This window comes from Urocitellus parryii, chromosome 11 (genome assembly GCF_045843805.1).
Source record: "Urocitellus parryii isolate mUroPar1 chromosome 11, mUroPar1.hap1, whole genome shotgun sequence".
NCBI classification, from domain to species: domain Eukaryota; kingdom Metazoa; phylum Chordata; class Mammalia; order Rodentia; family Sciuridae; genus Urocitellus; species Urocitellus parryii.
In genome coordinates this window covers 1,846,547-1,873,060 of record NC_135541.1, presented here as the reverse complement: position 1 = coordinate 1,873,060, position 26,514 = coordinate 1,846,547, and the positions used below count along the sequence as shown (strand labels likewise).

At 63.9% G+C, this 26,514-nt stretch overlaps 1 protein-coding gene across 1 annotated transcript in view; it reads left to right on the top strand.

Moving 5' to 3' along the window:
• Positions 1-886: 886 nt before the first annotated feature.
• The window catches only part of Megf6 (multiple EGF like domains 6), a 96,534-nt gene continuing 70,906 nt past the window's right edge, over positions 887-26,514 (top strand). Inside the window, 3 exon segments of the mRNA XM_077791342.1 lie at positions 887-1,263; positions 7,448-7,582; positions 12,856-12,965. Coding sequence (XP_077647468.1) covers positions 1,124-1,263; positions 7,448-7,582; positions 12,856-12,965 — 385 coding nt within the window. The 5' untranslated portion in view covers positions 887-1,123.

Genomic DNA, 26,514 nt, shown 5'->3' with positions numbered 1-26,514 from the left:
TGCACCAGCTGGGCCTGGCACATTGGCCCTCACACACCTGGGTGTGACACTCACTCTTGGCTCCACCAGATCCTGTCCAGACTGGACCTCCCCAGGCTATTCAAAAACCGCTGGGAGAGGCTGGCCCTCACTAACCCCAGGGCCTCCGATTTCAACCCTTGGGACAGCTGGTCCTTGCACTGGAGCCGGTCACTTCCAAACCAAAACCGGGGGTAAAAGAAGAAAAGCAGATGACGGAAGGGCTCTGTCCTCGGCGGTGCCTCTGGGCCTCGGCCGCCACCTCCAAGAGTACTCGGCACAGAAACACGAATAAAGATGCGTGGAGTGGTTGACCAACAATGTAGGAGGTACCCGGGGGGCTGCAGAGGCTGCCCACCCAATCCCCAACTTCTTCCCCAAGCAGGACCAGCATGGATGAGATGCCAGGGCTGGACGGAGGGTCCACGAGGAGGACAAACTGAGGCTGCTTTCCCTGGGAATCTTGAGAAGGAAGCGGAGGCTGAGGGCTGTCCCCGGAGTCCGGGGTCTGGGGCCAGGGATCCTGTCTCTGCAGGGTGTGCGAGGCGTGCCTCTCTTGTTCTCTGCGGGGCGCGGGGGTTGGCTCTAGGTGGGACCAGGCCTGGGACTTTCAGCCTGAGATAAGCAGAAGCGCGACGGGGCTCTGCTTGCGGGGTGGGAGTCTGGGGGACGCGGGGAAGGGCGGTCTGCCGGCGGGCCAGGGGTAGGGGAGCCGCTGGAAGAGGAGCCCTGGGCGGGGCCGAGGGCGTGTGGGGCGGGGCCTAGGTCTGGGGCGCGTCCTGGGCGGGTGGGGGCAGGGCTGTGGGCGGGGCCGGGGCTGGGGTCGGCCGGGCCCGGGGCGTGTCGCGGGCGGGGCGGGCCTCTCCCGCGCCCGGCTGGGCGCAGTCTGCCCACCGCTCACAGGGAGCGAGTGGCCGGCTGGACCTGGGTGAACTGGTCTCCGCACGGCCCTTCGGGCGCGGGCGGGAAGCCGGCTCCTGGGCACCTGTGCTGCGCCCCGCGCACTCTCCCCGGCATGGCGCACGCGGAGACGGCGGCTCCGGGCCGCAGGGCCGGTCTGTGAGCCTCGGACCCGAGAAGCGCCGGGGGCTTGGCCGCGCGCACTATGCCTTTCCCAGCGGAGGCGAGGGCGACCCCGAGGGTGACGGGGCGCGCGGTGGCCCCGGCGCTGCTGCTGCTGCTGCTGCTCTCCGCGGTGCGTGCGACTGCCCCGCTGCGACCCCTGCTCCCGCTGCAGCCCAGCATGTGAGTCGCGGGAGCAGGAGAGGCTCCCCGGGGCGTCGGAAACCGGGACCGAGCTCCTGGGCTTTGTCCCGGGGCCCCAGAACAATGGGCTCTTTGCCTTAACTGAGGACAGGGTTCCCGGTGGGGTCTGGGAGCCCCTGTGGCAGGCCTGTGCCTCCTCCCTCACGGCCTCTGTGATGTGCGTCCTGCCTGCTCAGGCAGATGCTGAGCTGGGGAGGGAGGTGAGGAATCCGGGCCCCCTGCCCGGCAGGGTCTAGCCTGGGAGCCGGCTGGGACGGTAGAGGAAGCGGCCTGCTCCCACTTCCTCCAAAGCCTGTCTCCTGGGGTCTGGGGGCCTTCGCAGGGGCGGGTGTACCCAGACGGGGCTGCAGAGCTGGTTTGTGTGTTAAACACGTGTGCTTTGGAGCTGCAGGGAGAAGGAATTCAGTACCAGAACGGGCAGGAAGAGAGGGTCAGGGAGCCAGCCGAGATGAATTTAATTTTGAAAGATGATTCCCCAACGGGCCATTTAGCGGTCTCTCTTAAACAGCAAAGCAATCCCTGTGTTGGCCTCAAAGGAAAGTGGAGGAGGAGGAGGTGGGGAGAGCCTGTTGGCTGCCCCCTACTCCAGCGCTCGCTGCAGGGTGCCTGGGCTTGGGGCGGCCAACCTGGCAAGGCCTTTGCCAGCTGCAGAGGGGCTGGCCAGGGCCTGGGCTCAGCTCACGTTGGGGCCTCCCAGCCGCCACCCCGAAACCCCCTTCAGGGGCCACAAAGGGGCTTCTCAGGCTCCTCCCATCCAGCCTTCTGGAAGAGGGCCTGGCGCTGGGCCCCTCTATGTACCTGGCTGTGGAGGATAGAGAGGCGGCCCCTGGGGATGGAGTGGACAGGGTTCCACACTGGGGGGAGGCAGGCAGATTCCTTCCCCCAGGGCCTCTACTCTGGGTCTTGCTTGGCTCCAAGAAGCAAGATTTCCTGTGGTCTCTTCCACAGAGGGCCTCCTCTGTGTTGGGGACCTTTCGTCCAGAAACTGAAAGGCCTGCGCCTCAGCTCCAGGGGACTTGTGCTGGACACTTCTGCTTCCTGTGGTCCCCGTGCCTTTGTCCAAGGGGAGCTGCAGCCCCACAAGGGGCTAGCACACAGGCTTCGGGCCACTTGACTGCCTGCTTCTCCTATGGCTGCCAGAAGACGTGGGGCTCTGATCCTGGGGGCAGCAGCTCAATGGTGGACGTTTCCTGCTCTTGAGAGAGGCTTCTGCTGGCTGCCTGCCTTTCTGGGTCCCCATCCAACTTGCCCAAACTTGCTGTTCTCTCCAGGAGTGGAGCAGGGGTCTTTCCTGTGTCCTACTTGCTCACCTGGCCTCTGGGAAGCCAGGAGCCAGGCTGGGAAGAGCTGTGGTTCCTTCCAGATCCTCCCCTCCCATTGCTTCTCCCTGCTCTTCAATCCTGTGGCTGCTACCCTGGGGGCCTTTGTCCACTGTTTCCTGGCCCTGTCTCCATAAGATAAGGCCTTTGTTCGCAAATTGCCCCTTGCAGGTGGGTCTGAGTTCCAGGTTGGCTGAGGTGGCTGTGTGTCTGCCACAGGCCTTCTGTCACCTCGCCACCTGCATGTGCCTGGATGCACAGTAGGGCTGCAGTGGGTCCTGGCTGGCTGGGGGAGCTCCGATTAGGACAGAGGAGGTTTCTCTCTTGGCTGGGAGAGGAGTCGTTTGATCTGCTGAGCAGAAGGAAGTGGAAACCTGTAGACTGCAGGCACTTTGCTCTCTCCCTTAGAGGAGCAGGGGAGGCGCTGGACAAGCAAGAAAGTGCTGGTCCTGTGTCCCCTGTCATCCTTCCCCTCGGAGAGCTCCTGGGAGCTGGGAGGCTCTGGCCCAGGCAGCTGTGCCCTCTGCCTGGTTTTCCTGGTCTGTCAGCTCCTCCATTTAATCAGTTCTGTGACCTGCTGCCCAGGGCTCCCAAGGTGAGTGCTAAAAGTCATGGGCTGCTCCACTGACCAGCCCCAGGTGCCCCTGGACATTTGTGAATCTGCTGGGGCAATGTGGATGGTTCTCTTTCTCTGGCTCCCCCTGTCCAGGTGGTCCTATTTGGAGCCCTCCCAGGAGTGGGCAGAACTTACCAGTCTGCTTGTTTTTGCCTCTGAGTGAGTTTCTGTGGCCCAGGGAGAATGGCTGGCCTTTCTTTCCTGGGCCCTGGAGCAATTGCTGACCACACAAGGGGATGGTGATGCTGCCACCGGGAGCAGGGTATCGGGTGGGAAGGCCAATGACCCACATGCTGCAGCGCTGGCCAGACTTGAGGTCCGAGCTCCGTCCTAGGAAATGCAGCTGCTCCAGGGCACAAGGCTTCCCCAGGACTAGAGTCCTCTCTGGGCAGCTCTGCTAAGATCAGCTCATGACGTTGACCCCTCTCTCTGTCCTGCAGCAGTTTTGGGCCTTCAAGCTCAAGTCCCCTCTGCATGTAGGTTTTTGGACCTGGCCTGCATTCTCCCGGGCTGGTTCCACTAGCTGGGCTCTCAGGAAGCTGTGCTCAGCCACCTGTGGGTGTCAGAAAGCTGAACTGTGCTTTGAGCGGCTCTGGTGGCCGTGGGGTTTTTTTTTTTTTTTAATTATCATTATTATCTAGTTGTAGTTGGGCACAATACCTTTATTTTATTTATTTTTATGTGGGCTGAAGATTGAACCCAGGCCCTGCACATGCTAGGTGAGCACTCCACGCTGAGCTGCGACCCCAGCCCAGGTGGTGGCTGTTTTGAGCTCCCTTTTGAGACTCAACTGTCCCACAGGTGAGGGTGCTTCCGAGTCCAGGTTGAGCTCTGCAGCCTGACGCTCAGAGGTCCTGTGCCTTAGCCAGCCCCACCTCCTCTTCCTGCCCTTCCACCCTGGGGTGAGGATGGGTGGCCAGGGGCAGTGCAGGTGAGCAGAGCTAAGGGGCAGAGTGGCCAGCATCAGCTGGCAGATGATGCTTTTTCCTGCATCGGTGACCCTCTCACATGGGGTCCCCAGTGTGCAGGGACACCAGCTAACTCCTGGGGCCATCAGGGGTCCCCTCCATCCTGGCTCATTTCACCCCCCCCAGTGGGCGGGGTCAGAGCTGTGAGTCCTCATTTACAGGTGGGGAAACTGGGCAGAGGCTCAGGAACCTGCACATGTTGGAGAAGGTGCATAGGGAGCCGGGAATCAGATGGCACCTTCGGCACAGCCTGTTCTGCTGGCTCCGGTGCCAGACCAGGGCTCACACTGGGTGTGCGACAGTCTTCCCTGGGCTCCTCACAGCACCAGCCACTGCTGAGACCTGGAGGAACGCCAGGCTCCAGGCCCAGAGTCTCCACTTTAGTGGGTCTGGGGGAGGCGTGGGGAGGCTTGAGAGTGGGGGTGTGTGTTGCTGGGTTTGAACCCAGGGCCTCACCCTTGCTAGGCAAATGCTCTGCCAGTGAGCCACATCCCCAGCCCTTTTTAAATTTTTATTTTGAGACAGGGTCGTGCTAAGTAGCTGAGGCTGGCCTTGAACTTGCCATCCTCCTGCCTCAGCCTGCTGAATCACTGGGATTACAGATGTGTACCATGGTGACCTTCTGAGCTGTGCCTTTCTGACAAGTTCCCTGGAGGTGGGGTTCCTGCCTGGGGACCCTGCTTTGAGAACCACTGAATGAAGCTGCACCACTTTAGCCCAGTGCCAGGGTGAATGGGTGGACCACTTCTGTCCTCCACCACGAGCAAGTCCATTAAGATGTCTGACTTATAACCTTGGGTCAGCCACAGGACAGCCTGTTTTTTGTTTTTGACATCTGGGGACACAATGCCTCTATCAGAGGGAGGGAGGTGGGAAGCAGCCCCCCACGAAGGAGTCAGTGAGAGGAGCCTAGTGATGAGGGGGAGAGAAACGTCCCAGGTGTGATGTGGGGCCGAGGGCTGGAGGGCAGAGCTGTGGCCTGGGGTGGGGAGGCAGCCCCTGGCGGCGGCCTGCCTAGGCTACCCTGCCCAGGGGAGGGACAGCACCCCAGCCACCTTCTGCTGGTCCTGTAAGCAGCCAAACCCACCAGCCAGAGGGCCGTGTGTTCACGTGGGGGGTGTGCAGTTTGTGAGGTCGCCTCCTGGGGCACAGAGTGAAGGGGGAGAGGGTGGTCCTGGTAGGCCGTGAGGTCCTCTGGCATTGGTGGGATCAGGCCTGAGACTGGGGGGACTCAGGGCCCTGTGTCCAGGACGCAGCCCGAGGAAGGCTGATGAGCCCTTCCCTAATGAGGGGACCCCCGTTCCTGACTCACTCCCCGCCTGGCCCTCTCCCCATAAACTCGGGCTGGGATCCTTGGCCTGCCACAGCCCCTGGGAAGCTGGGGCCCGCGTCCTGTGCAGTCATCTGAGAGGCACGGAACCCCAGAGCAGGCCTGGCTCCACATCTTATTAATGCCGGGAGCCACCGTTACCTCCTTCCAGGAGTGTTGGGGACATCCGTCCCACCTGGCCCATGGCTCCTGGCTGGGGGAGCCAGGGGTGTGGAGGCTGTGAGGCCGGAGCAGCAGGTTCCACTGGAGCTCACAGGAGAGCCTGGATCCTGATCCTGGGCTGCCCTGTCCTGCACCTTGAGGATCCTCACCCTGCAGTCACCCCAACGTGGGCTGGCTGGCCTCTGCCACGGAAGACTGCAGGAGGGGTGTGAATGGGATGTCTTGGGCAGCCTGGCCCTGCGGACTTGACTGGGGATTTGGGGTTGGCTCTGCCCTGGCCACCAGTCTTTGATGGTCAGCTGGGGGCGGAGGACCTCGGCCTTGGTGCTGTGGCCAGGCCAGGCTGGGGACCCAGCTTCGTCGGTGCTTTCATCTTGGCTGCAAAGCAGAGCCGCTGTGTGGCTCCCTGAGGGGCGGGCTTCCCACCCAGCGAGAGCAAGAGGAGGAGGAATAAAGTCCTCGGTTGCAAGAGCATCCATCTGGGGGTGGCTGGCCCAGGGCCAGGTCCTGGGACAGGGCAGCCGGGGTCTTCCAGGGCTGAGCCTGGGGACCCCCAGCAGACCAGACAAAGGTCGGGGCTGTCTGGGAAACAGGAACTTCTCCCCAGGTGGACGGTTTGAAAACAGGCTAAGGATAGGCTAGGTCCCCTTGCAAAGCAGGGAGCTCAGCCAGGAGGTTGGGAGAGAAGTGGCCTCCTGCCTGCTCTGGTACCCCAAAACGGTGGTGGGGCCCAGGTGCTGGATTTGCCAGGCTCACTGCAGTGTACCCCCAGGTAGCATGCAGTGTGGTCCACTCCACAGGCCCTGCCCCTCGTGTTGGGGATCCAGCCCAGAACCTGGCCCTGCTGGGAGAGCCTGGTCTCCTCTTCCTGAAGGTCCCACAGAATCCTGCTGGCTTCTGACTTGGTCCCACTCAATGTCAGCACTTAAGTCGTGTCCTCTTCTACTGAAACTTGTCTTTGGAGGCCACCTGACTTGGGTGAGCCCAAGCTCTGGGCATCCACCACCTCCTGAGGGCATGGATTATGTGCAGGGGGGGTGGGTTTGAACCCAGGCCTCACCTGTGCAAGCAAATGCTCTACCACTGAGCCACCTCCTCAGCCCTTTTTATTTTTTACCTTGAGACAGGGCCTTGCTGACTTGCTTGGGGTGTCCCTCCACTGACCTTTCCCCACCTCACAGCCTGATGGGCATGGGGGTTTGTCTTACACTGACCGCCCCCAGCGCTGGCTTTTCCCTGGCCTGGTTTCTGCAGTCCCTGGGGTGGGGACCTGCAGAAAGGGGAGTCCTCTGGGTCTCGGCAGGGGTGGGGACCATGGCTCTACTTTTCCATTTCCTGCTCCTCGGAGGGGATGCCCTTCTCACTGTGCCAACAACCCGCAGGGCTCAGAGGGTGCTGGGAGTGACTGAGACCACAGGGATGGGGCCGGGAGGGCCGGGTGGAAGGAACAGAAACTCTGAGCGGGAGGACTGAGCCATCCTGGGGGCTGGGCGGGCCCTGTGTCCTCCCCCACCCCCCATCTGGAAGTGGTGTGGGGTCTTCCTGGCCTGGCTCCTGGGGGATCAGGCAGCACCTCGGGCAGTGTGTGGTCCCTGTGTGGGGACACTTGGTCCTGGTTCCTCTTCGAACCCCCCTCACCCTCGAGCCTGGGTGGGCACTGGGAGGGCTGTGCTCTGGAGGCCTGGCCTCCCAGGGCCACGTGCCGGAGATGTCTGTGCCAACCAGTGGTGGGTGGTGAGATGCTGACTGTCCCTGTTCTCTGTCCCAGGCCCCATGTGTGTGCCCAGCAGGAGCTGACCCTGGTGGGCCACCGCCAGCCCTGTGTGAAGGCCCTCAGTCGCCTGGTGTCCGTGTGGAAGCCGGGCTGTGGGCGGCAGGCTTGGTGCATTGGCCACGAGCGCAGGTAGGTGCTGGGCCCCTGGGGCTGTGGGCAGGAGCTGGGCCGTGGGGACTGGGGCTGTGCCCATCAGGGCCACCGGATGCCCCCTCTGAGGACAGAGTGCCAGGGAGGCTCCAAGTGACAGCTCTGTGGAGAGGTGTGGGGCCCCACCAGGGAGGGGTGCTGGGCACACCCGGCAGAGAGCCTGAGCTCACCTGCTGAGTTCCGGCTGGAGGCCATGGCTGCCTGACCCTTGGGCCTCTTCCCAAGCCCACGTGAAACCTTTCATTGCTCAATATTTTATTTCAAAATCAAGCTCAAGGAGTTCTTTTTTATGCCTCTCCTGTTTACAGACTCAGCACCGTGGAACCTGCCTGGGTGCAGACTGGGCGGGGGCCTGGCTGTGGCCCCCAGTGGGTGGAGGAAGGAGGGGTCCTGGGAGGAGGGGTGCTCAGACAGGGCTCCAGGGGTCCTGGCCCTGCCCTGGGCTGCCCTCCTGGGGTGCAGGGTGGTGGCTCCATGTCTGCTCGGCCTGCTCGGGGGCGGCGAGTGAAGGTCTGTTGGCTGGACAGTTAGTTCATCATCTGCCGAGTGAAGGAGGAGGAGTGTGGTTGAGTGTGGCCGCTTCTCACCTGGGACCATTTTGTCGTCCCCTACCCCGCAGTGCCTGGAGACAGGTTTGGTGCTGGGAGGTGGGCTGGGGGACAGGAGCTGTGCATCCAGCAGGAATGGCCTGGGCAGGAAGGACAGATTCCTCATGGCTCTCCAGGGGCTGCTCCCTGTGGCTTCCAGGGTGTGCGGTAGAAACAGGGATTCGGTAGCCTAGACGCGGGTCCCCATCCTCACCTTGGGGAGGGTGGTTCCTGTGGTGGGTGGCCAGTTGGAGGAGCCTCTGTGACTTCCCCGCTGTGGCCTGTTGTGGCTGGACGCAGGGTGCAGTGTTTCCAAGGTGGCTGGGTGGGCAAGGTGACCAGGAAGCCCCAGAATCTGGAGGACTTACCATCTGGGTCAGTGCTGATGCGTCCACAGCCTCCCTGCCGGGCTTGTGCTTGGGCCATGCTGTCAGGGTTCCCGGGCGGCTGGGGCCTGTGCAGGTCTGGCTCCAGGACTCCGGCCCTGGCACGGTTCAGCTCAAGATGCCCGGACCCTTCTCCAGCCCTCCCTCCCAGGAATGTGGCAGTTCTGCCATGGGGTTCAGTGGGAGCAGTCTGGGCTCTGGGTCACAGGGGGCAGGGCAGCTGTCCAGTCTGGCTGGCTCTGGAATGTGGCTCAGGTCTGCCTTTGCTCCACGCCCACTCCGGGTAGCCTGAGTGCTCCCAGGGCCTCGGTGCCATGGGGACAGTGTTCTGCCTGGCCTACAGGCATGTCACCCCTGGCTGTGGTGGCCAGGCTTGCCCCAGTTCAGTGTGCGTGGAATGCGCAGTCTCTCTTCCCCTCTGGTGTCCCTTCCCAACCTCTGGGAACTGGGCACAGCTGGGCCGAGTTGCAGGCCATGTCTCCACATGCCTGTCCACGCCTGTCCATGCCTTTCCAGCCCAGGTGGTGGAGCTGAGAGGTCTGTCTGCTACACCTTCCTGCTTACCCTTCCCCGGGAGCTGGCCTGACCCCATGCTCTTCTCCCCATCTGCCCAGTCCAGTCCAGTGAGTCGCCTCCGTGGATGCCACTCCTTGCAATGGTACCAGAGTTCCTGTCCCTGACTGGAGCCCTCAGGCCTTGTCTGGTGCCCCTGAGTCCTGGGCCTAAAGACAGTCACATGACCAGGAGCTGGTCATGGCTGCAGTGTCCCAGGTGGCACTCGGCCATCCCTCCTGCTTCTGTGGGGACAGCACATGCTGCATGTGGAGAGCCACGGCTAGTCCTGGGGAGGGCGGGAAGGAGGTCCCCGGCCTGGAGGGGGGCTGGGCTTGGAGGAGGGCTCGGAGGCAGGGTGGGCCTCTGGCCCCGCAGCCCGGGCTGGGGGGGCCCTGGGTGGGTCCCTGAGCAGTGTGGGCGCTGAGTGGGCTGACAGGAGCCAGTGCGGGCTGTGGGCTTCGTCACCCTCCCCGCCCTACTTGCTGTTTCAGCTCTTGAGCTGACCCACACGTGGGGGACAGCACCTCATGCCACAGGCGCGGATCGGAGGTGCCCTGGAGTGGCCTTCCCAGCTGCTGGGCACAGAGCAGGGCAGGGAAGCCGAGTGTCTGCGGCAGGGAGAGGGCAGGAGCTGTCCCCACAGCTGGCTGGGGGGACCCACTGTGTCATCTGCTCCCTGGACCGCTGTGTGGGCATCCAGGACAGCCAGGCTGCGTTTCTTCAGACCCTAAAAGGCAGGCAGCAAGCGCTTTGACCTGGGGAAACCGGTGCCCAGGGGTTTGGGCGCTGGGCTGTGGCTTCCCGGGAGTCAGTGGCAGGGCTGAAGCTTTAGCCTGAGGCCCTGGCTCCGCGCCGAGCACTGGCAACGAGGCCTGCAGTCTGCTGCACTCCTACCCATCCTCCAAAGCCCACTCCGAGGTGCCCTCTGTGGAGCCCTCCTCCACCTCTGGGGGACCAGCGGACTCTTCTTGTCCCCGCATCTCTCTTGGGGGTCACTAAGGCTTGAAGGCTGCCGGGGGCCCAGAGCAGCAGGGTGGGGAGTATGATGAAAGCCCAGCAGGGAGGCCTGGCCATGGTGGGCAGCAGAGCTGGCCTCAGTCCGGCCCCAGCTCTAGGAGCACCTCTGGGCCTGGTTTGGCCTGGCCTGGCAGGCGCTTCCCTCAGCTGGGACCAGGAGACGGGGACCTCGCCTGGCCTTGGTGTCGGCAGGCAAGCGCCACGCATGTCCCTCAGCCTGGGGACTTGGCTCTGCTGCCCCATGTCCTCATGCCTGGGCCAGGGATGCTTGTCAGGCTGCTCCCGTTGGCCACTGGACGAGCCAGTGACAGGTGACTGTGCTACAGACACTGTGAGGCCAACGGGCCCCAGGTGTGGGCTCTGCCTGCGGGTGACGGCCACCACCTGTCGGGCCCCAGGTCCCTGCCCCTGCGGCCTGGCCTCTAGCCCTCCTCGCTCTGACAGTTCTGTGCAGAGAATTCCCGGGTTTGTTGAGCAGGTTGCAAAGGGGCTGAGCGGATGTGAGGGCCAGCAGTGTCCCCCCCACACCAGCTGCACCCCAGCTTCCCTGGACAGACAAGGGCATCTCCTCCAGCTCTTTGGGGGTGGCCACCAGGGCCAGGGGTCATAGGACAGACTCTGTGTCCACGTGCTTAGGCCAGGTTCAGGGCCGTGGGGGCCGCAGTTTCCCCGTCTGGTTGAGCTGGGGTCAGGATCATGGGCCACACACAGGCTCCTGAGTGCCTGCTACCTGGTGGCTCCTGCACCCTCTGGCAGGAGTTGGCTTTGTGTCTGGGTCTGGGCTGTCTGTGCCTGGCTGCGGGCAGGGCCGTGTGGGTGACAGGGCGCCTGGCCTGGCCCAGAACAGGTAAGGCTGCGCTGGCACCTGGCCTCCCGCCAGCGTACAGGGCCTTCCCCAGCAAACCCGAGAGCCAGCGCCGGCCGCTCAGGCTGCATGAAGCCGCGAGAGAGGAGCGAGGTCCTCCAGAGGAAGGAGGGCGACCCGTGGCCCTCAGCACGGAGCTGGCCCTGCTCCTGCCAGGCCCAGACCCTGCAGCTGTGGCTCCACTGGGCCTCCCTCCCAGCAGCCTCGTCCCTGACCCCAGCCTGTGGGAATCAGCTCCCGGTGGCACTGGCTGCAGGGGAACGGGGATCAGTCCTCAGGGGCTGACGGTTCCTCTCCCAGGGTCCTTCCTTTAGGGGCCGTGGGATGGGATGACCCGTGGCCGGGAAGAGCAGCTCGTGCCCTGGCCCTGCGGAAGCCATGCTGTTTACACTGCGAGGCCTGCGCCCGGGCTCTGCTCCCTGTCGTTTGCCGCCGGTGGGTTTGCGCAGGCGAGTGGTTTCATGTTGGGCCAAGGTGTGGTGCAAGGCGCTCCCAGCACCTCCGAGTGCAGTGCCTGGCGTGGACGTGTGCGTCCGGGAAGTGGCCCCCGCCCTGTTTGTTTGTTGGGCCTGGGGCCTGGGCCAACTCTGCTTCCCATGCGCCAGCCCCAGCAAGGAGGTGGTCTGTCACTTGGAGGCGACAACTCAGGCTGCCTGGCCGTTCCCAGAGGCTCGAGGGCCCCAACACAGTGGCTGTTGGCTGGCCCCTGGATGCCATCCCTGTGGATGGTGGGGGACTGGAGGGATTGCTGTGCTGGAGGCTGTGCTGGGCTGGGCCTCCCATCGTCCCTCCTTGGCCACTTTCCTGTCTCTCAGTCTCTCTGTACCTATCTCTCTGTCTGTCTCTCCGGCCCGGTTCCGTCACTGTGAGCACAAAGGCGTCTCAGCCACAGGACCCGGGGTGTGTGCCAAGCTCTGAGCCCCTGTGTTTCCTGGGGCTCCTACAACAAGCCATGACAAACCAGGTGGCTTCAAGCACCAGGAATTTGTCCTCTCGCTGTCCCGGCCAGGTGTGGGCAGGGCTGGTTGCCCCTGGAGAGACGGAGGGGCCCCTGCCCTAGCCTGTTGCAGTTCTCGGGTGGCGGCTGCTGGCCTCGCAGAAGTGTCCCTGGATCACAGCCTCTACTTCACACGGCTTCTCCCTGTGTGTTCATAAGGACACCAGGAGGTTAGGGTCCATTCCAATCAGTACGGCCTCATCTTAACTAAGTAAGGGTTAAGCAAAGACCTTATTTCTGGATCAAGCCCTGTTCCAGGTGGACGTGAGTTTGGGGAACACTGTTCAACCCAGTACAAGCAGCAAGAGGCGGCATTGGAGTGGACGGGGCAGATGGCCTGGGAGGGGCCTTGCTGACTGCAGCTAGAGGCTGTTTGGGTGGGGGGAGGGCCAAGAGCAGGGTCACCCCTCAGGAAGGACGCCTGGTACCACCTTGGACCAGCCACCCAGCCCTGGGCCCCTCAGGCATGAAGCTTACTCCAAAAGCCATCCCCCCGAGGCTGGGCGCCTCCACTCTGAATCCCCCAGTCCTCCCAGCCTGGCCGGAGCTGAGACCGGGGCGTGGGCCAGGTGGGAACCCGACCCCAGCTTGGAGCAGGCCCACCGTGGGAGTTGGGGGCCGGGCAGAGGGAGTGGGGTAGCACGGGGCAGGAAGAGTGCAGGCTGAGACTGCTGTTGGCTCTGCATGGCTCCTCCTGCACGCTGCACCCTGACCCGGCCGCAGGGGCACATGGGTGTAGGCAGCAGCCACCCCACCTGGGCCACATGGGAGCCAGTCTCCCGGGTGTGGAGGGAGCCACGGTGTGCTGCTCCGCAGTGGCCAATGTGTCCTTCCTTCTTTTCCAGAACCATCTACTACACAGGCTACAGGCAGGTGTATGCCGCGGAGGCCCGCACGGTGTTCCGGTGCTGCCCGGGATGGAGCCAGCAGCCGGGTCAGGAGGGCTGCCTCTCAGGTGAGTGTGCTTGTCCCTCTGCACCTGCTGCCCAGCAGAGGCCTGTCTGGCGGGTGCCCTCCCGGCTTTGGCCCCGGGGTCTTCTGAACTGGGTACAACGCCCCACAGCAATGCCAGAGGCACTGGGGTCACTGGTCCGGCAGCTCGACTTGCCGTGGGCTGTTAAAGGGAGGTGACAGAGGAAAACGGAGCAGCGACTCTCAGCACTGCAGCGGGCAGGAGCATGGCCAGGGAGGGCTGTGGCTGTGGCACAGGTGTGGGCAGCCCCGTGCGTCCAGCGTGGCTCAGGTGCTGTGCAACCTGGGACATGAGGACGGGTGGCTGGGGCTGAGAGCAGGCCGGGCCCAGGATGGCGTCCTCTGAGACCCGCGGCTCTGAAGCCTGGTTTGTGAAAGGATGCGGCTTGTGGCTGTAGGACTGGCCACAGGACCATGTGGGAAGGGTTCCTGGCCTGCTGGCTTGGGGACAGGGGACAGGCAGTGGGTGTGGGGCAGGTGCCCTGGCAGGTGAAGCTGACTGGGTGAGGAGGCAGCCCCCTCTTCTGGGAGGTGGTGGCGTGGCTGGGAGGTGAAGGTTCGCGGGCCGTGGCTCCTGGGTTTCTTGAGTCCCCTCCTGGGGACACAGCCACTGGTCCTGAGCCCAGCGCCAGCTGGATCAAGGGAAGGGAAGGGACGGGGTGTTTTCCAGGAGGGAAGTGAGTCACCGTCCAGGACATGAGCAAAGGAAGGAGGGAGCAGTGGCTGACTCCAGGGGACGGGACAGGGTGGGACACTGGCCTGCTCCCCTGAGCCAGGGGGCGGGGTCCCAGCCTGGTGGACAGTCGAGGGCACTTCTCTCTGGCTCTCTGATCACGCCTGACCGTCTCTGCCTGGAGGAACACCGGGCACTGGTGACGGCCCTGGGGCAGAAGCAGGGTGGCAGAGGAAGCGGGGTGTGCTGTCCAGGCCCAGCTAGGTGTGCAGGGCAGTGCTGGCCACTGGTGTCCCCTGGGCCCCCTGCTGGGTCTGGGGAAGGTGGCTTTTCACTGTCTGGAGTGACCAACCAAGGTCAGGGGTGGAGGCAGATGGGGCCAGGGCCAACCCCCTACTGCGGGCCGGGCAGGTGCTGGCTTTCTGGGAAAGTGAGGCCACCCTGGGGTCCGTGTGGCAGGTCCCACTGACTGTGTCCCTCTCTCCCGTCCCTGTGTCTGGCATGAGCTCTGGGTGTGTCCCAAAGGTCCTGCTGGCCTGTCTGCACCCGCTGTGGAGCTCTCTCCCCCCCGTGGGACCCTCAGGCTCCAGTGGGCGTGGTGGCCACTGCCCAGGGACATCACCCAGTGCCCTCAGGGGAGGGGTCTCTGCCAGATCCTCCCAGGCAGCTTGGCAGCAGCAGTGGAGGAGCTGGGCTGGGCAGCGGGGCAGCAGGTGGGTCTCTTGTCACGTGGGACGTGACGCAGCAGGTACCCACCTGGAGCTGGGCTCTCTAGTGGTTTGTTTTGAAGTTCACTTTTAGTGCAGCGTTGGCTTACTTACGTGTTTCATTTTGTTTGTTTGAATAATCCCAGTCCAGCCACGTGATCTGGCTTCTCCGCCTCTCCCCATTCACCCAGGGGTTGGGCCCCAGATCGAGAGGCTGGGGAAGGGGAGCAGGAGGGTTCAGACGGCAGGGTGCTCGTGGGCTTGTCCCCGCCCAGGGTTGGGGGGCTCCAGCACGTTCTGTGGTGACCTGTGTCCACTCCTTGTTTGTTCAATCACCTATTTACACACTCACTCACACTCACCCATTCACTCACTCACTCACCCATTCACTCACTAACTCATCTACTCACTCTCTCACTCTCACCCATTCACTCACTCACCTATTCACTCACTCACTCAGTCACCCATTCACTCACTCACTAACTCACCCATTCACCCTCTCACTCACTCTCCCATCCACTCACTCACCCACTCACTCATTCACTCTCTCATCCACTCACTCACCCACTCACCCACCCACTCACCCACCCACTCACCCATTCCCTCTCACTCACACTCACCCACTCACTCTCTCACTCACATTCACTCACTCACTCACTCACTCATCCATTCACTCTCTCACTCACTCACTCACCCATTCACTCTCTTGCTCTCTCCCATTCATTCACTCATTCACTCACTCACTCATTCAGTCACCTACTCACTCACCCACTCACCCACTCTCTCACTCACTCTCAACCACTCACTCTCTCATTCTCACCCACTCACTCACTCATTCACTCAATCATTCAGTCACCCACCCACCCACCCACTCACTCACCCACCCACTCACCCACTCACCCGCCCACTCACTCACTCACCCACCCACTCACCCACTCACCCGCCCACTCACCCATTCACTCACTCACCCACCCACCCACTCACTCACTCACCCACTCACTCGCCCACTCACCCACCCACTCACTAGCCCACTCACCCACTCACTCGCCCACTCACCCATTCACTCACTCACCCACTCACCCACTCACTCACTCACCCACTCACCCACCCACTCACTAGCCCACTCACCCACCCACTCACTAGCCCACTCACCCACCCACTCACCCACTCACCCGCCCACTCACCCACTCACCCACCCACCCACTCACCCACTCACTCGCCCACTCACTCACCCACTCACTCACCCACTCACCCACCCACTCACTAGCCCACTCACCCACTCACTCACCCACTCACCCACCCACTCACTAGCCCACTCACCCACCCACTCACCCACTCACCCACTCACTCACCCACTCACTCACTCACCCACTCTCTGGATCCCTCGGGTTTCCCCTGCTTCTCTCACGTGTTGTGGAGTCACAAGGACCCGGTAGGGGCAGCACCTGCCCATGGCGAGTCCACAGTCTGGTGGGTGGCAGACCCAAGCAGGTGCCTGTCCTGTGGCCAGGGAGTGACCCAGGCAGTTGAGGCCAGTTGGGCTAGGGGAGTATCTGGGGATGGCACAAATGTCCAGGTGCCAGCTGGGAGCCCCAGACAGTCAGGAGTTGAGTGCTGAGTTGGGTCAGCAGGTGGACCTGGGGAGGCTGGTTGGACGCTGGGGTTTTGGAGCTCTGTGAGCTGTGGGGCCTCCAGTGCAGCTGTCGAAAAGACTGCAAGGGGCCTCTCAGGCTGCCCCTCCCTGGGCAGTGGGCTTCCTGCCATGAACTGCAGGCAGTGGTCACTGCTCTGTCATCTCTCCAGGTCCTGCTTGTGAAGTGTCTGGGCCAGGCAGGGCTGGGGGCGTCTCTCGTCCCACAGGAGGGCCATGGCAGGGCTGTGACCCTGGCCTGGCCCAGGCAAGAGCATGGGGCAAGCGTCCATTGCTGAGCTGGGCACCCCCCTGTGTGAGGAAAGCAGTGCGGAGAGGAGACCACAGCTGGGTCCTGGGCTTGGCACTGAGGTTGGGCTTGTGACATGGGTGTGACAACACCCAACTCAGGCACGGACTGAACGGCAGCCAGTGGAGCTTTCCTGTGTGCTGGTACCTGGTACCCACTGAAGCAGCTCTGCACAAGGAGGTCTGGCCCCCGCCAGCTGGGCTGCAGGACAACTGTTGGGGGTGGGGGACCCCTGGCTGCAGTGTCCCTTGGCTGAGGGCTCTGTTGGCTGAGGGCTCTGTTGGCAGGACTTGTGAGGAGCTGTGCCCTCCACAGCCAGGTGTGGGGTTGCCACCAGGCCGCTCACTGCTGGGCGGCTTGGGGGCATTTCCTCCCTCTGGCCCCGAGGGCTTGGCCAAGCTCAGAGCCCGCGGGGTCTCCCCTGCAGCTCTGGGGGAACTGCTAGGTGGGCGGGGCCTCTGAGGGGGGCCAGAGCCTGGGGAAGCCTTGCTCCAGCTCTGCGGAGTGCCCACTGAGGGCCTCATGCCAGGAGGACGGGGCAGGTGGGGCTCAGACCAAGGGACTTCTGTCTTGGGTAGAAGTCTTGGGGTCCCAGCAGGGCTTGGAGCCCGTGGTCCTGTGGGGGCCCGAGTTCCCTGGGGTCAGGTGACAGTGTAAGTGACTGCCCATGGTCCCCTCCCGGTTCCCATGCCATGGTGCCCCCCAGCACCCTCGGCCTGCAGGAGAGGCACTCAGGACCCTCCCCTGGGCCTCTCCTCATTTCTCTGTCACCCTGCAGACCCTGCCAGCAGGGGAAGGGCAGGGTACCCCGAGCTGCTGACACCCCCCCTCACAGCCATTGTGAAATTTCCTTGCTGGTGTGACCTGGAAACTGGCTGGAGGACGCGTCAGGCCAGAGGGTGGGCGTGGGAGCACGTGTTGTGTAGGAGAGAGAGGAGAGCATGACGGGAGCCCGGAGAGAATGGCAGGAAGCCGCTAATCGCAAGCAGTTTCTCCCAGACCAGTTCCAGCACTGGTGTCGGAGGTGACCAGAGAGAGAAGTGGAGGGTGGGGTATCGGGTGTGGGCTCCACGCTGGGGCTTCCTGAGAGCCCCGTGGCAGCAGGCGTGTGCCACCGCCGGGGCGAGTCCTTTCTGCTCAGAGGTCCTCTGGCCCCCCCCTCCTCCAGTCGGGTGACACGGTTTGCATAGCCCCCCCCCATGTTCCAGCTGTTGTCACCTGGGTCCTGGCAGGACCCTCCACCTGGGCGGCCTCCCTGAAGACGGGGAATGGGCAGTGTGGCCGCCCAGGTGCCTGGCAGGGAGCAGCCGACTCCCCAGTCCCTCTGCGCACCGACCCTGAGCTGGACACACAGGGATGAGGAACCGGAAAGACCGATGGCCCCTCTACCTCCCTTCCTGGGCTGGACTCAGCCCTGCAGCGAGGTCCACTGAGGAGGCCAGGAGGTGGAGCCTGCGGAGGGCATCAGGGCTGGTGTGGAGAGGCCGAGAAGGGAGTCCCGTCCTGTGCCTGTTCAAGGAGCAGAGTTCGGGCGTTTTGCAGGACTTCTCAGGTCCTTGATGTGCCAACACTCACTGTGGCGTCCTGAGACAGACTAGCTAGTGTATCCCCCAAACCCAGGGCCTTCTCAAAAAGGAAGACGCGCCCCTCATGTGTGGTGAGAGACACGGGGAGGCGAGGCCCTGGGCCGAGGTCGGGCGGTGCCGGGTCTGGGAGGGGTAGTTCCCTGCCGCGGGCAAGGGCTGCAGAGAGCCCTGAGGAGGCGAGGGTGGGCGCGAGCTGGGGAGGGGGTCCTGGCAGGGAACGGAAGGGCGAGACAGGAGCTGGGCAGAGGCAGCCGGGCAGGAGGGTGTGGTAAGGCCAGGGTGGAGGACGGTCCCTGTGGCCACCTCAGCAGTGGCCACAAGCTGGGCCCTTGCAGTGCTGGCAGCGGAAGCCTGAAGTCAAGGCCTGCAGGCCGTGCTCCCCCAGAGGCTCTAGGGGACGGCGGGCTCCCTGTGTCCCCAGCACAGTCCCTGAGTCCTCATGAGAACTGTCCAGAGTTTGGGTGGAGGGACCTGCTGAGAGGGGAGGGCTTGACCCGGTTGGCGGGGAGAGGGAGGGCGGTGTTTCTGGATCTGCCGACGGAGTGGCATGGACTCTGGGAATGTCTCTACCTCTGAGAAGCCTGGGTCTTGGTGCCCGGTCCCCTGTATGTGCTCAGCATGGGTGACTTGGGCCAGCCTGGCCTTCATCTCTGTGGTCAGGTGACCGTAGCCTGGGAAGGACACTGTAGTGTCACTGCCCCGATCTCCTCATGGCTGGTCCTGGTCCTGGTGCTTGAGGGCTGCTGGGCTGTCCAGGAAGAGGCCACACCTTCTTTGAAAAATTTGTCACCTGCAAGGCCTTCTCATCCACAGAGCAGAATAGGAGGGCCGTCACTGAGGGTCCCGGGAGGGGACCTTGCCCCCAGGTGCCTGGGACCTTGCCCACAGGTGGGTTGGCAAGAGGGATGAGAGCCTGGTTGCTGGATGCTGACCTGGAAGGGGCCCAGCACCCAGCAGCCTGTAGTGGGGGTGTCCGGAGCCAAGGCCTGGACTTGGAGCCCCTGTGTCCAGCTGTCAGTCCACCAGGCAGGTGGGCCCTGCAGGTCTTCCTCCTCTCCTGGGACGCCCAGGGCCCGGCAGCCGCACCCTCTGTGTCCCGTTGGGCCTGGTTGGCCGACTGCTGGAGGGGCTGCAGGAAGGCCCAGGAGGGCCCGGCTGCCCTCTGCTTTCCTGCCCCTGCCCTCGGCTTTTCCTCTTCCCATCTGTCCACACGTCCATCAGCCCATGCCCCAGCGTGGGAATTGGCAGAGCCTGATCCCAGGTCCTGGGCCTCCCTTCCTCCATGCGGACACAGTGCAGGGTCCACAAGCCCAGAGGGCCCTGTGTCGCACCGTGACCTCTGCTCTCGTCACTGTCCCCAGCAGCCCCCGTCTCTCCCAGCTGTGGGGTGTTAGCCTGGCTCAGCGGGCCTGAGCTGGCAGCTGGCTCTCTCCTGTACCTGACCCTGCCATCCACCTGCTAGCTCATGCCACACACTGCCTCGCACCGACCTGTGCACACTGTACTCACACACGTGTGCACACATTTAAGCTAAGATGCTTCTGCCATTGCACACCCACTCAAACGTGCTCACAGTTGTACCCAGCTCACACGCACAGACGCGCTCAGCCACAGGCTCACACTCCTGTGTTCACTCATCCGTACAGGCACAGGGTCTGCACACTCACAGTCACACTCAGCCCACGCGTTCCCACACCCACGGACAGCCCTGTGCACTCACCCACCCAGAGCTTCTCCTTTCCAACCCCAGCCCTGCAGCTGGGACCTGTCCAGAGCCATCTGTCCAGGGCACGCTCGGGGCAGTGGCCTTGTCACCTCCCTAGCACTTCCCAGTGCTTGGGGTCTACCCAGAATTCTGTGCTGTTGCCATCTCAGGTGCAGTCCTGGGGACTTACTTGGTGGCCTCGGTGGGCTTGGGGGGCTGTCACTTGTCTGTCTAGCCAGGTGGCTTGTCTTTGCAGGCTGGTGACACCCAGGGCCAGTGCTCGAAGGCCAGTGCTCTCCTCTGAGCTCACCTCCAGCCCTGGCCAGGTGTTGATTATGTTTGGTTTTGGTCCCTGGGGGGTCTGGGGGTCGCAGTGACGAGGCCAGCTTGCCCGGGGCTGCAGTGGGGAGCACAGGCTACGGGAGAGAAGATGACAGTGGCCTTGGATGCAGGGTGATCCTGAGTGCCACAGGGGCCCTTCTTTCTGGAAGATTCTGGGTGTTCAGTCTCTGCTTTCTAAACTGGCTGCGAGGAGCCCAGAGGCATGGGGACTCGGGGCGTCTCCCAGGGAGGTGTGCCAGGCCTCCTGAGCTGCGCTGCCCTGAGCCCGCCAGGCCCGCGCCCCCCGGTGGAGCCTGGTTCTCACCTCCCGGGCTGGTCTCGGCCTTCACGCGCCAGTGTTGTGCGACCACCCTGTGCCTTCCCTGTGTGGCTGGCGGGCGGGGTCTGGGCAGCTGGAGCCCGGGTCAGTCTAGCTCTAACCTCCTCTGCTGGTGGTTGGAGGACCCTGGAGGAAGATGCTCCTGCTGGGCTCTTGCCCTGATCAGGACGCCCTGGGCACAGCGAGAGCCCCCCCAGCTCCTCCTTGGCTGGCGCAGGCAGGGCCCCTCCAGCTGGTGGGAGCAGCAGGTGGGAGCTGGGTGGTCCTCACTGCCTGCTGAAGTGGGCCCTCTGTGTCCACAGGACACAGACCCAGTCCTGGGGGCTGGCAGCTGGGTCCCTGGGTCCTGCCTGGCTCTGGCCCCTTCTCCCAGCCCCTGTGAAGTGGGCCTTCCTGTCCCACCAAGGGGACCCCGGAAAGCTGGGGATGGGTGTGGGTGTCAGAGCTCACTCCTGACACAGGCCTCGCTGAGGAACGGGTCCCTCCTTGTTCAGCCAGGTCTGTAAGTCCTCCTGCATCAGGGCCACCTGCTGCCATCCAGGACCCCACACTCTGTCTACCCGAGGTGACTCCGCCTTCATCAGAGCCACCTGTGGGGTCCCCGGTGGTCACCCTAGCCAAAGTGTGGGCTCACCAGACACATGAGGGCCAGGCCTGGCTGGAGCACTACCGGGCCATCTCCTGTCCATCACAGGTCTTGGTGCTGGGCTGACCCCCAGGTGCAGATAAGGGACCCAGGCCCAGCTGAGGGAGAGGCTGTTCCACATCTGGAACACTCTGGGAATTCGAGGTGGGTGGGGAGGGCCCCAGGGTCCCCTGAGGCCTCTTGGCCTGGCCCTCAGCACCCAGCTGTGCAGAGGGTGTTGAGATATCACAGACGCTGCCTTCACGTGCTGACCATGGCATGGCCCTCCAAACCTGCCAGCACCCTGGGGACAGGAGGCCTGAGTCCCTCCCAGGCTTGGCTGTAGGAATGTGGGGCAGACCTGCCGGCTTCGCCCAGAGCGACGCCTGGCCCAGGGAGGCGGGGACAGTTGGCAGGGACCAGTGTCCACACCTCTGGGTCCCAGTCTGTAAACCAGCGGGAGATGCCCTTCAGCTCTGTGGGCTTGACCGCTGCTCCAGGGCCCGAGGGTGTCACTCTGTGTATGTGGACGTCACGGGGAGCCTGCACGTTGTCGTTTTTCAGAGGGGTAAACTGAGGCTTGCAGAGGTGAGAACCCGGGTGACAGAGTATCAGGGCTGGGGCCTGAGCAGGTCTTAGACCCCAAGCTGACCTGTGCCGCCCAGGCACTGGCCCAGGTTCAGGGACAGTGGGGAATTGAGGGAGGCGCTGGACATGAGTGGACAGTTGGTCACTGGAGGAAGTCTCCCTGCCGTGCATGTCCTCCCCCCGGCCTTGGCCTTCCCTCCACCTGCCCGGCCCTCAGGGGACAGGGCCCCTTGGTAGCTGCTGGCCCCGTGGTGCTGTGGGCCCGGGTCCCCTCTGCCTGGCCTTGCATTTCAGACAGCTTCTCCCGGGGCCCCTGAGGTCCCGTGGGAGCAGCTCCTCCAAGCCAGCAGCCATGAGGGAAGGTCCCCAGGCAGGTCCCCAGCCACCACCTGGCATTCACGAGATTCACGGGTGTTCAGACACCAGCACGTCAGGGGTGAAGCAGGTCCTCGCTCCGCAGCCTCTGGGGCCGGGCCTCCTGGGTGCCTGTTCTCTGCCCCATGTGCCCCACCCCGAGCTCACGGAGCAGGCCACACGTCCCGCCTGCACTGAGGCCCGAGGCCGGAGCAGTCCCTCGGGTGTGCTCCAGGAATCACGTTCCTCATGAGGGGCAGCTGCTGTCCCTGTACTGTCCAGTGTCATGGGCACCGACCCCCTTAGGGGGCCTGAGAAGAGGGAGGTGGGACCCAGCCTGCGGGGACAGGGGTACTTGCCCCACCTTGGAAGTGAATGCCCAGCCTGGGAGGGAAAGGGGCCTGATGGCCAGTTGACCGCTTTGCCCCCACCTCCAAGACCCCGTGGTCAGAACTGGACACAGACAGGGCACTGAGCCCGGGCCCTGGCGCCCCAGCACCCCGTCCCGTGTGTGTTGGGGTCACTGTGGGCTTCTTCTCCTGTCCCAGCTCCCCTGTGGCCTCCCTGCCCCCCTCGGACACAGCCTCAGGCTGCAGGCCTTGGGCTGGAGGGAGGAGGAGGCCAGGTGGGTGTGGAAGGCTGGGCCTGGAGGGGCCTGGGGAGGGAGGGTCCTTTAGGGACCGTTCTGTGGTGGAGGGTGGTTATGGACTGGGGGAGGTGGGTCCTCCTGACCCAGCCCTTCAGGTGAAGAGGCTTGGGAGTGGGCATGGCCTGGGCCCTGCTCACACCTTGCTGTGTGTCCCGGGGCCACATACTGAATGGCTCTGAGCCTCTGTCTCCTCATTAGGCAATGCCTGGTCCCAAGGGCTGCCTGGACCATGTGCCTGGCCCGAGGGCTGCTTGGACCATGTGTGGACAGCTGCTCATTCCCCTGGCCTGCTCTGCTGTGCTCCGGGTGTCCTGGGGTGCTCCCCTGGCTGCAGGAGGGCCCTCCTCTGTAGAGGGCGTCCCTCCTTACTCCTGGCAGGAGGCTCAGGGGTGAGGGTGGTTCACTCACCGTGTCCACTTGCCCAGCGAGCGCCCCATGGGGGTGGGGCGCAGCCTTTCCACCCCACCCTGCACTCTGGAGTGTGGGGATATCCAAAGAGGGTCCCTCCTGGGGGATGGGGCCAGCTCTGGGGTAGTGGCTATGTGTGACCCAAGACAGTGGGCTGGGGCTATGACCTAGGCTGGGCCAGGGCTGCAGCCTGTGAGCCGTTGCAGGCTCCGGGGGTGTGCAGGAGGCTTTCCTCTGTCCAGGCTCCAGGCCTTGCCCCTTCCCCATCTCCCTGCAGGGCTGGGCGGGAATGGAGCCCAGTCTCTCGGAAGCAGAGGACAGAGTTGGAGCTGGAGGGGGGACTTCCCGGGGAGGGGTCCTCTGGGACTGTGTCCTGGCAGGTCGTTGGGGCTGTCCCCCCCATGGTCTCTTGTCCTCTCTGCAGCGGAATGCACTTCTGGGCTCTGTTTTAATGGTGGCCGCTGTGTGCCAGGCTCAGCTCAACTCTGCCGCTGTCCCCGAGGCTTCCAGGGTCCCCGCTGTCAGTACGGTGAGTGGAGTGCCATCTCGCACCTGCGGCCAGCTGGTGGGTGGAGGGGTGGGAAGTTGGGGACTGGACAGGCGGGCACTCTCCTGGGGACCTCTGCTGATCCCCTCTCCTGGCTCTCTGCAGCCTGACTGGGGGAGGTGGGAGGAGGAGCGGCCCCCCAGCAGATACCTCTGCACAACCTGGTCTCGGAGCCCACCCTGTCCAGCCACATGACAAGAAGGCAGGGCCCAGAGAAGGGTGGCGAGTAGTGGGGACTGGGCCCGGGCCTGGGTGGCACCGCCCCCGACCAGAGCCCTCACTGCCGTACTGTTCCCAGCCAAGGTGAGGTGTCGGGTGAAGGGACCTCGGCACGCCACTGACCGCAAGCCCAGACAGACCATGAAAACCGGGCTGCAGCACAGGTGCCCGTGGTCAGGGAGTGCTGGTGGTGACAGCAGGGGCAAGGGCTGCCAGCAGGCCGCAGGGCGACGGACCTTCTGAAGAGAAGTCCTTCAGGGCCTGGTAGGAAAGCGTCAGAAGAGCCTCCGCCAACGGGAGTCCCAGGCTCCTGGGGCCACTGAAGCGTGGCTCTCTCTGCCTCTGCCTCCCGCTCTGCCAAGTCTCTGCCCCCCAGCTCGCAGGCCTGGAGCCTGGACCTGCCGGCTCCCAGGTGTTGGGCTGCTTCCTGGGTGGGCACGCGGGTCCTTCCTGCTGCAGGCCAGGGCACAGTGTGAGAAGGCTCGACTGCTCGCCCCAGGATTCCCCTTGGGAGGAAAGTCCTGGGAAGTTGGAAGGAAATCAGAGGTCCCCGTGGGGATAAAGGTGACCCCACTCATTCCCTTGGTGGGACACTCCTGATGTCCTCCTCTGAGTATCTGACCCAGGACAGGGTTCTAGCGAGGTCCTGGGGCGCTTAGCACTGTGGGAAGCCTGGGGTCTGGGGACTCTGCCAGCTTGCCAGCTGTCCTCTGGCCCTCTTGCTGGCCACCCCTGGGGCTGAGGGCCTCTGCTGCTGCTCCTGGGCTCTGGGCAGCAGGTGGCCCTTCCTGTCTCTAAGTGCCGGGGAGGGTGGGTCCTCTGCCTCGTTGCTGCCAGAGGCCTCAGCTTCCTGGCCTTGGCCAGTCCCTCTGTGGGGTGGTCCCAGGTGCCACCCCTGCCCAGTGGCAGGCAGGGTGCAGCAGGACCAGGGACTCGGAGCCCACCTCACTCCTGGGAGCCCTGCCTGTGGCCCGGGTGGTGCAGGCCCCTCGGGCCTTTCTGCTCCTCTGTCCAGTTGTCTCTTTGGGACGCGTGCTCTGGCCTCCAGCTTTGGGGAAACACCAGGGCTGTCGGGCTGGAGAGGGGTGGGGCTGGGGGTTGGTGGGGGCTACCCCTGGGAGCTGCCTTGGGGGTTCAGGGCAGGGCTGTGGGCAGATGGCGAGGTGGTGACTGGGGGTTTGATCTGCCCTGGTCATGTCCTCTGGGAGGGGGTGAGGGCTCCTGACCTTCCCCTCAGGCCTGCTTTCCACCATCCCCAGCCCCCTCCTCTCCTCTGCCCAGCTCTGAGCCCTGCTGGCCAGGGCTCCCTTTACCCCCAGCAGCCTCCCCATCCCGGAGACGCCGACATGGGGCCTCCTGGGGACCAGAGGGTACCAGGGCTTGCAGCGGCTCTTTGTCTAGGCACCTGGTGGGGGGACTTGGCCTCTACTGAGGGCTCAGCGTCCTGTGGGGAGGGGCCTGGGCGTCCAGCAGGAGGATCTGTGTGGCCTGCCCCCTCTGATGGGCACAGAGGTCGCATTCGGGGATGCAGCTGAGTGTCCCAGACTCACGGTCCCTGACCTGGTGCCTGCTCCTGGTCACAGGGTGGTGGCTGCTGGGGAGGGAAGCCTGTGGCTCTGACGCCTGCCTGGCTCTCTCCAGCGCTGTCACCTGGCTGTCACCTGGCTCCGCCCATTTCCTGGGAGAGCATACGGAGGTAAGGGAGGCCACTCTTCCTGAGCAGAGAGCCGGGCCCAAGAGAGGTCCGCTGCCGCCAGCGCTTGCAGCCTTCCCGTGGGGGCTGAGCCTTGGGCAGGGTGGGGCCCCTGGGATCTGGAGATTTGGAGGTGAGAGGGGCAGGGCACCTGCACCAGGAGGACCCATGACCAGCTGGTGGCCCTCTGAGGTGGGCTTCCCAGGAGAGTGGCCACAGAGGGGGCAGAGCAGTGGGAGAGTGGCCGCCCTCTCTCTTAGGGGAAAGGGTGAGGTATGCAGGGCTGGGCTTGTAGGGCCGATCCAGGGGCGCGGGGCACCTCTTCTCCCACCCAAACCTCCCACGTTTCCCGCCTCGCTCCCCAGCTGGGGCTTGGGCACCGCAGACCTGGGCTCAGGCCCAGTTGGGAGTCTTTAACTAACCCCACAATTATAATTGGTTCCAGTTTTGAAAGTAAAAACCATATTTTTCTGGTTCCCCCAAATTCTTTCATTTGGACCAAAGAGTGGGGGAGGGAGGAGGGGTCTCCGTTGGTGACTGTGGGGAGTAGACAGGGAGGGAGCCCTGGCGCCCTCCCCCCCAAGCTCAGTGCCCCTCCTTCCCCCAACCCAAGTCAGGCCTCGCTGGGTGGACCCACCCACTGCCTGGAGGCCAGTCGATGCGCAGGAGGCCTCTGGAGCACAAAGCAGAGCCTGTGCCGGGTGGTCAGATGCTGGGCACGGCCTGCAGCAGAGCTCCCCCCAGGAGGAGATGGAGGGACAGCCCTGGGCACGGCCTGCAGCAGAGCTCCCCCCAGGAGGAGGTGGGGGGACAGCCCCCGGCACGGCCTGCAGCTCAGTTGTCCAGGACTAGCTCTGGTGCCTTGGTGACAGGGTGGCCTACTCAGCCTCTGGGGCCCTGGGTGGAGATGAGCCCAGTGCTGGCCTGGTGGAAGGGTCAGGAAAGGGTCTGTGGCTCTGACCGTGACAGTGATGAGGAAGTTCTAGGTGGGCCACCGAGGTGGACCCAGGGCTGAGCTGGTTCTTGGGATGACCACAGCTCCCTTGTGGCCTCTCTGCAGGACAGCCAGCCTGTACTCTGCAGGTTAGCCCCTTGGTTCTCAAATGGGACACCCTGCCCCTCAGAGGCCTCCAGGATCCCCTCCAAACCTCCGTTCCTCCAACCCGCCAGGAGGGTC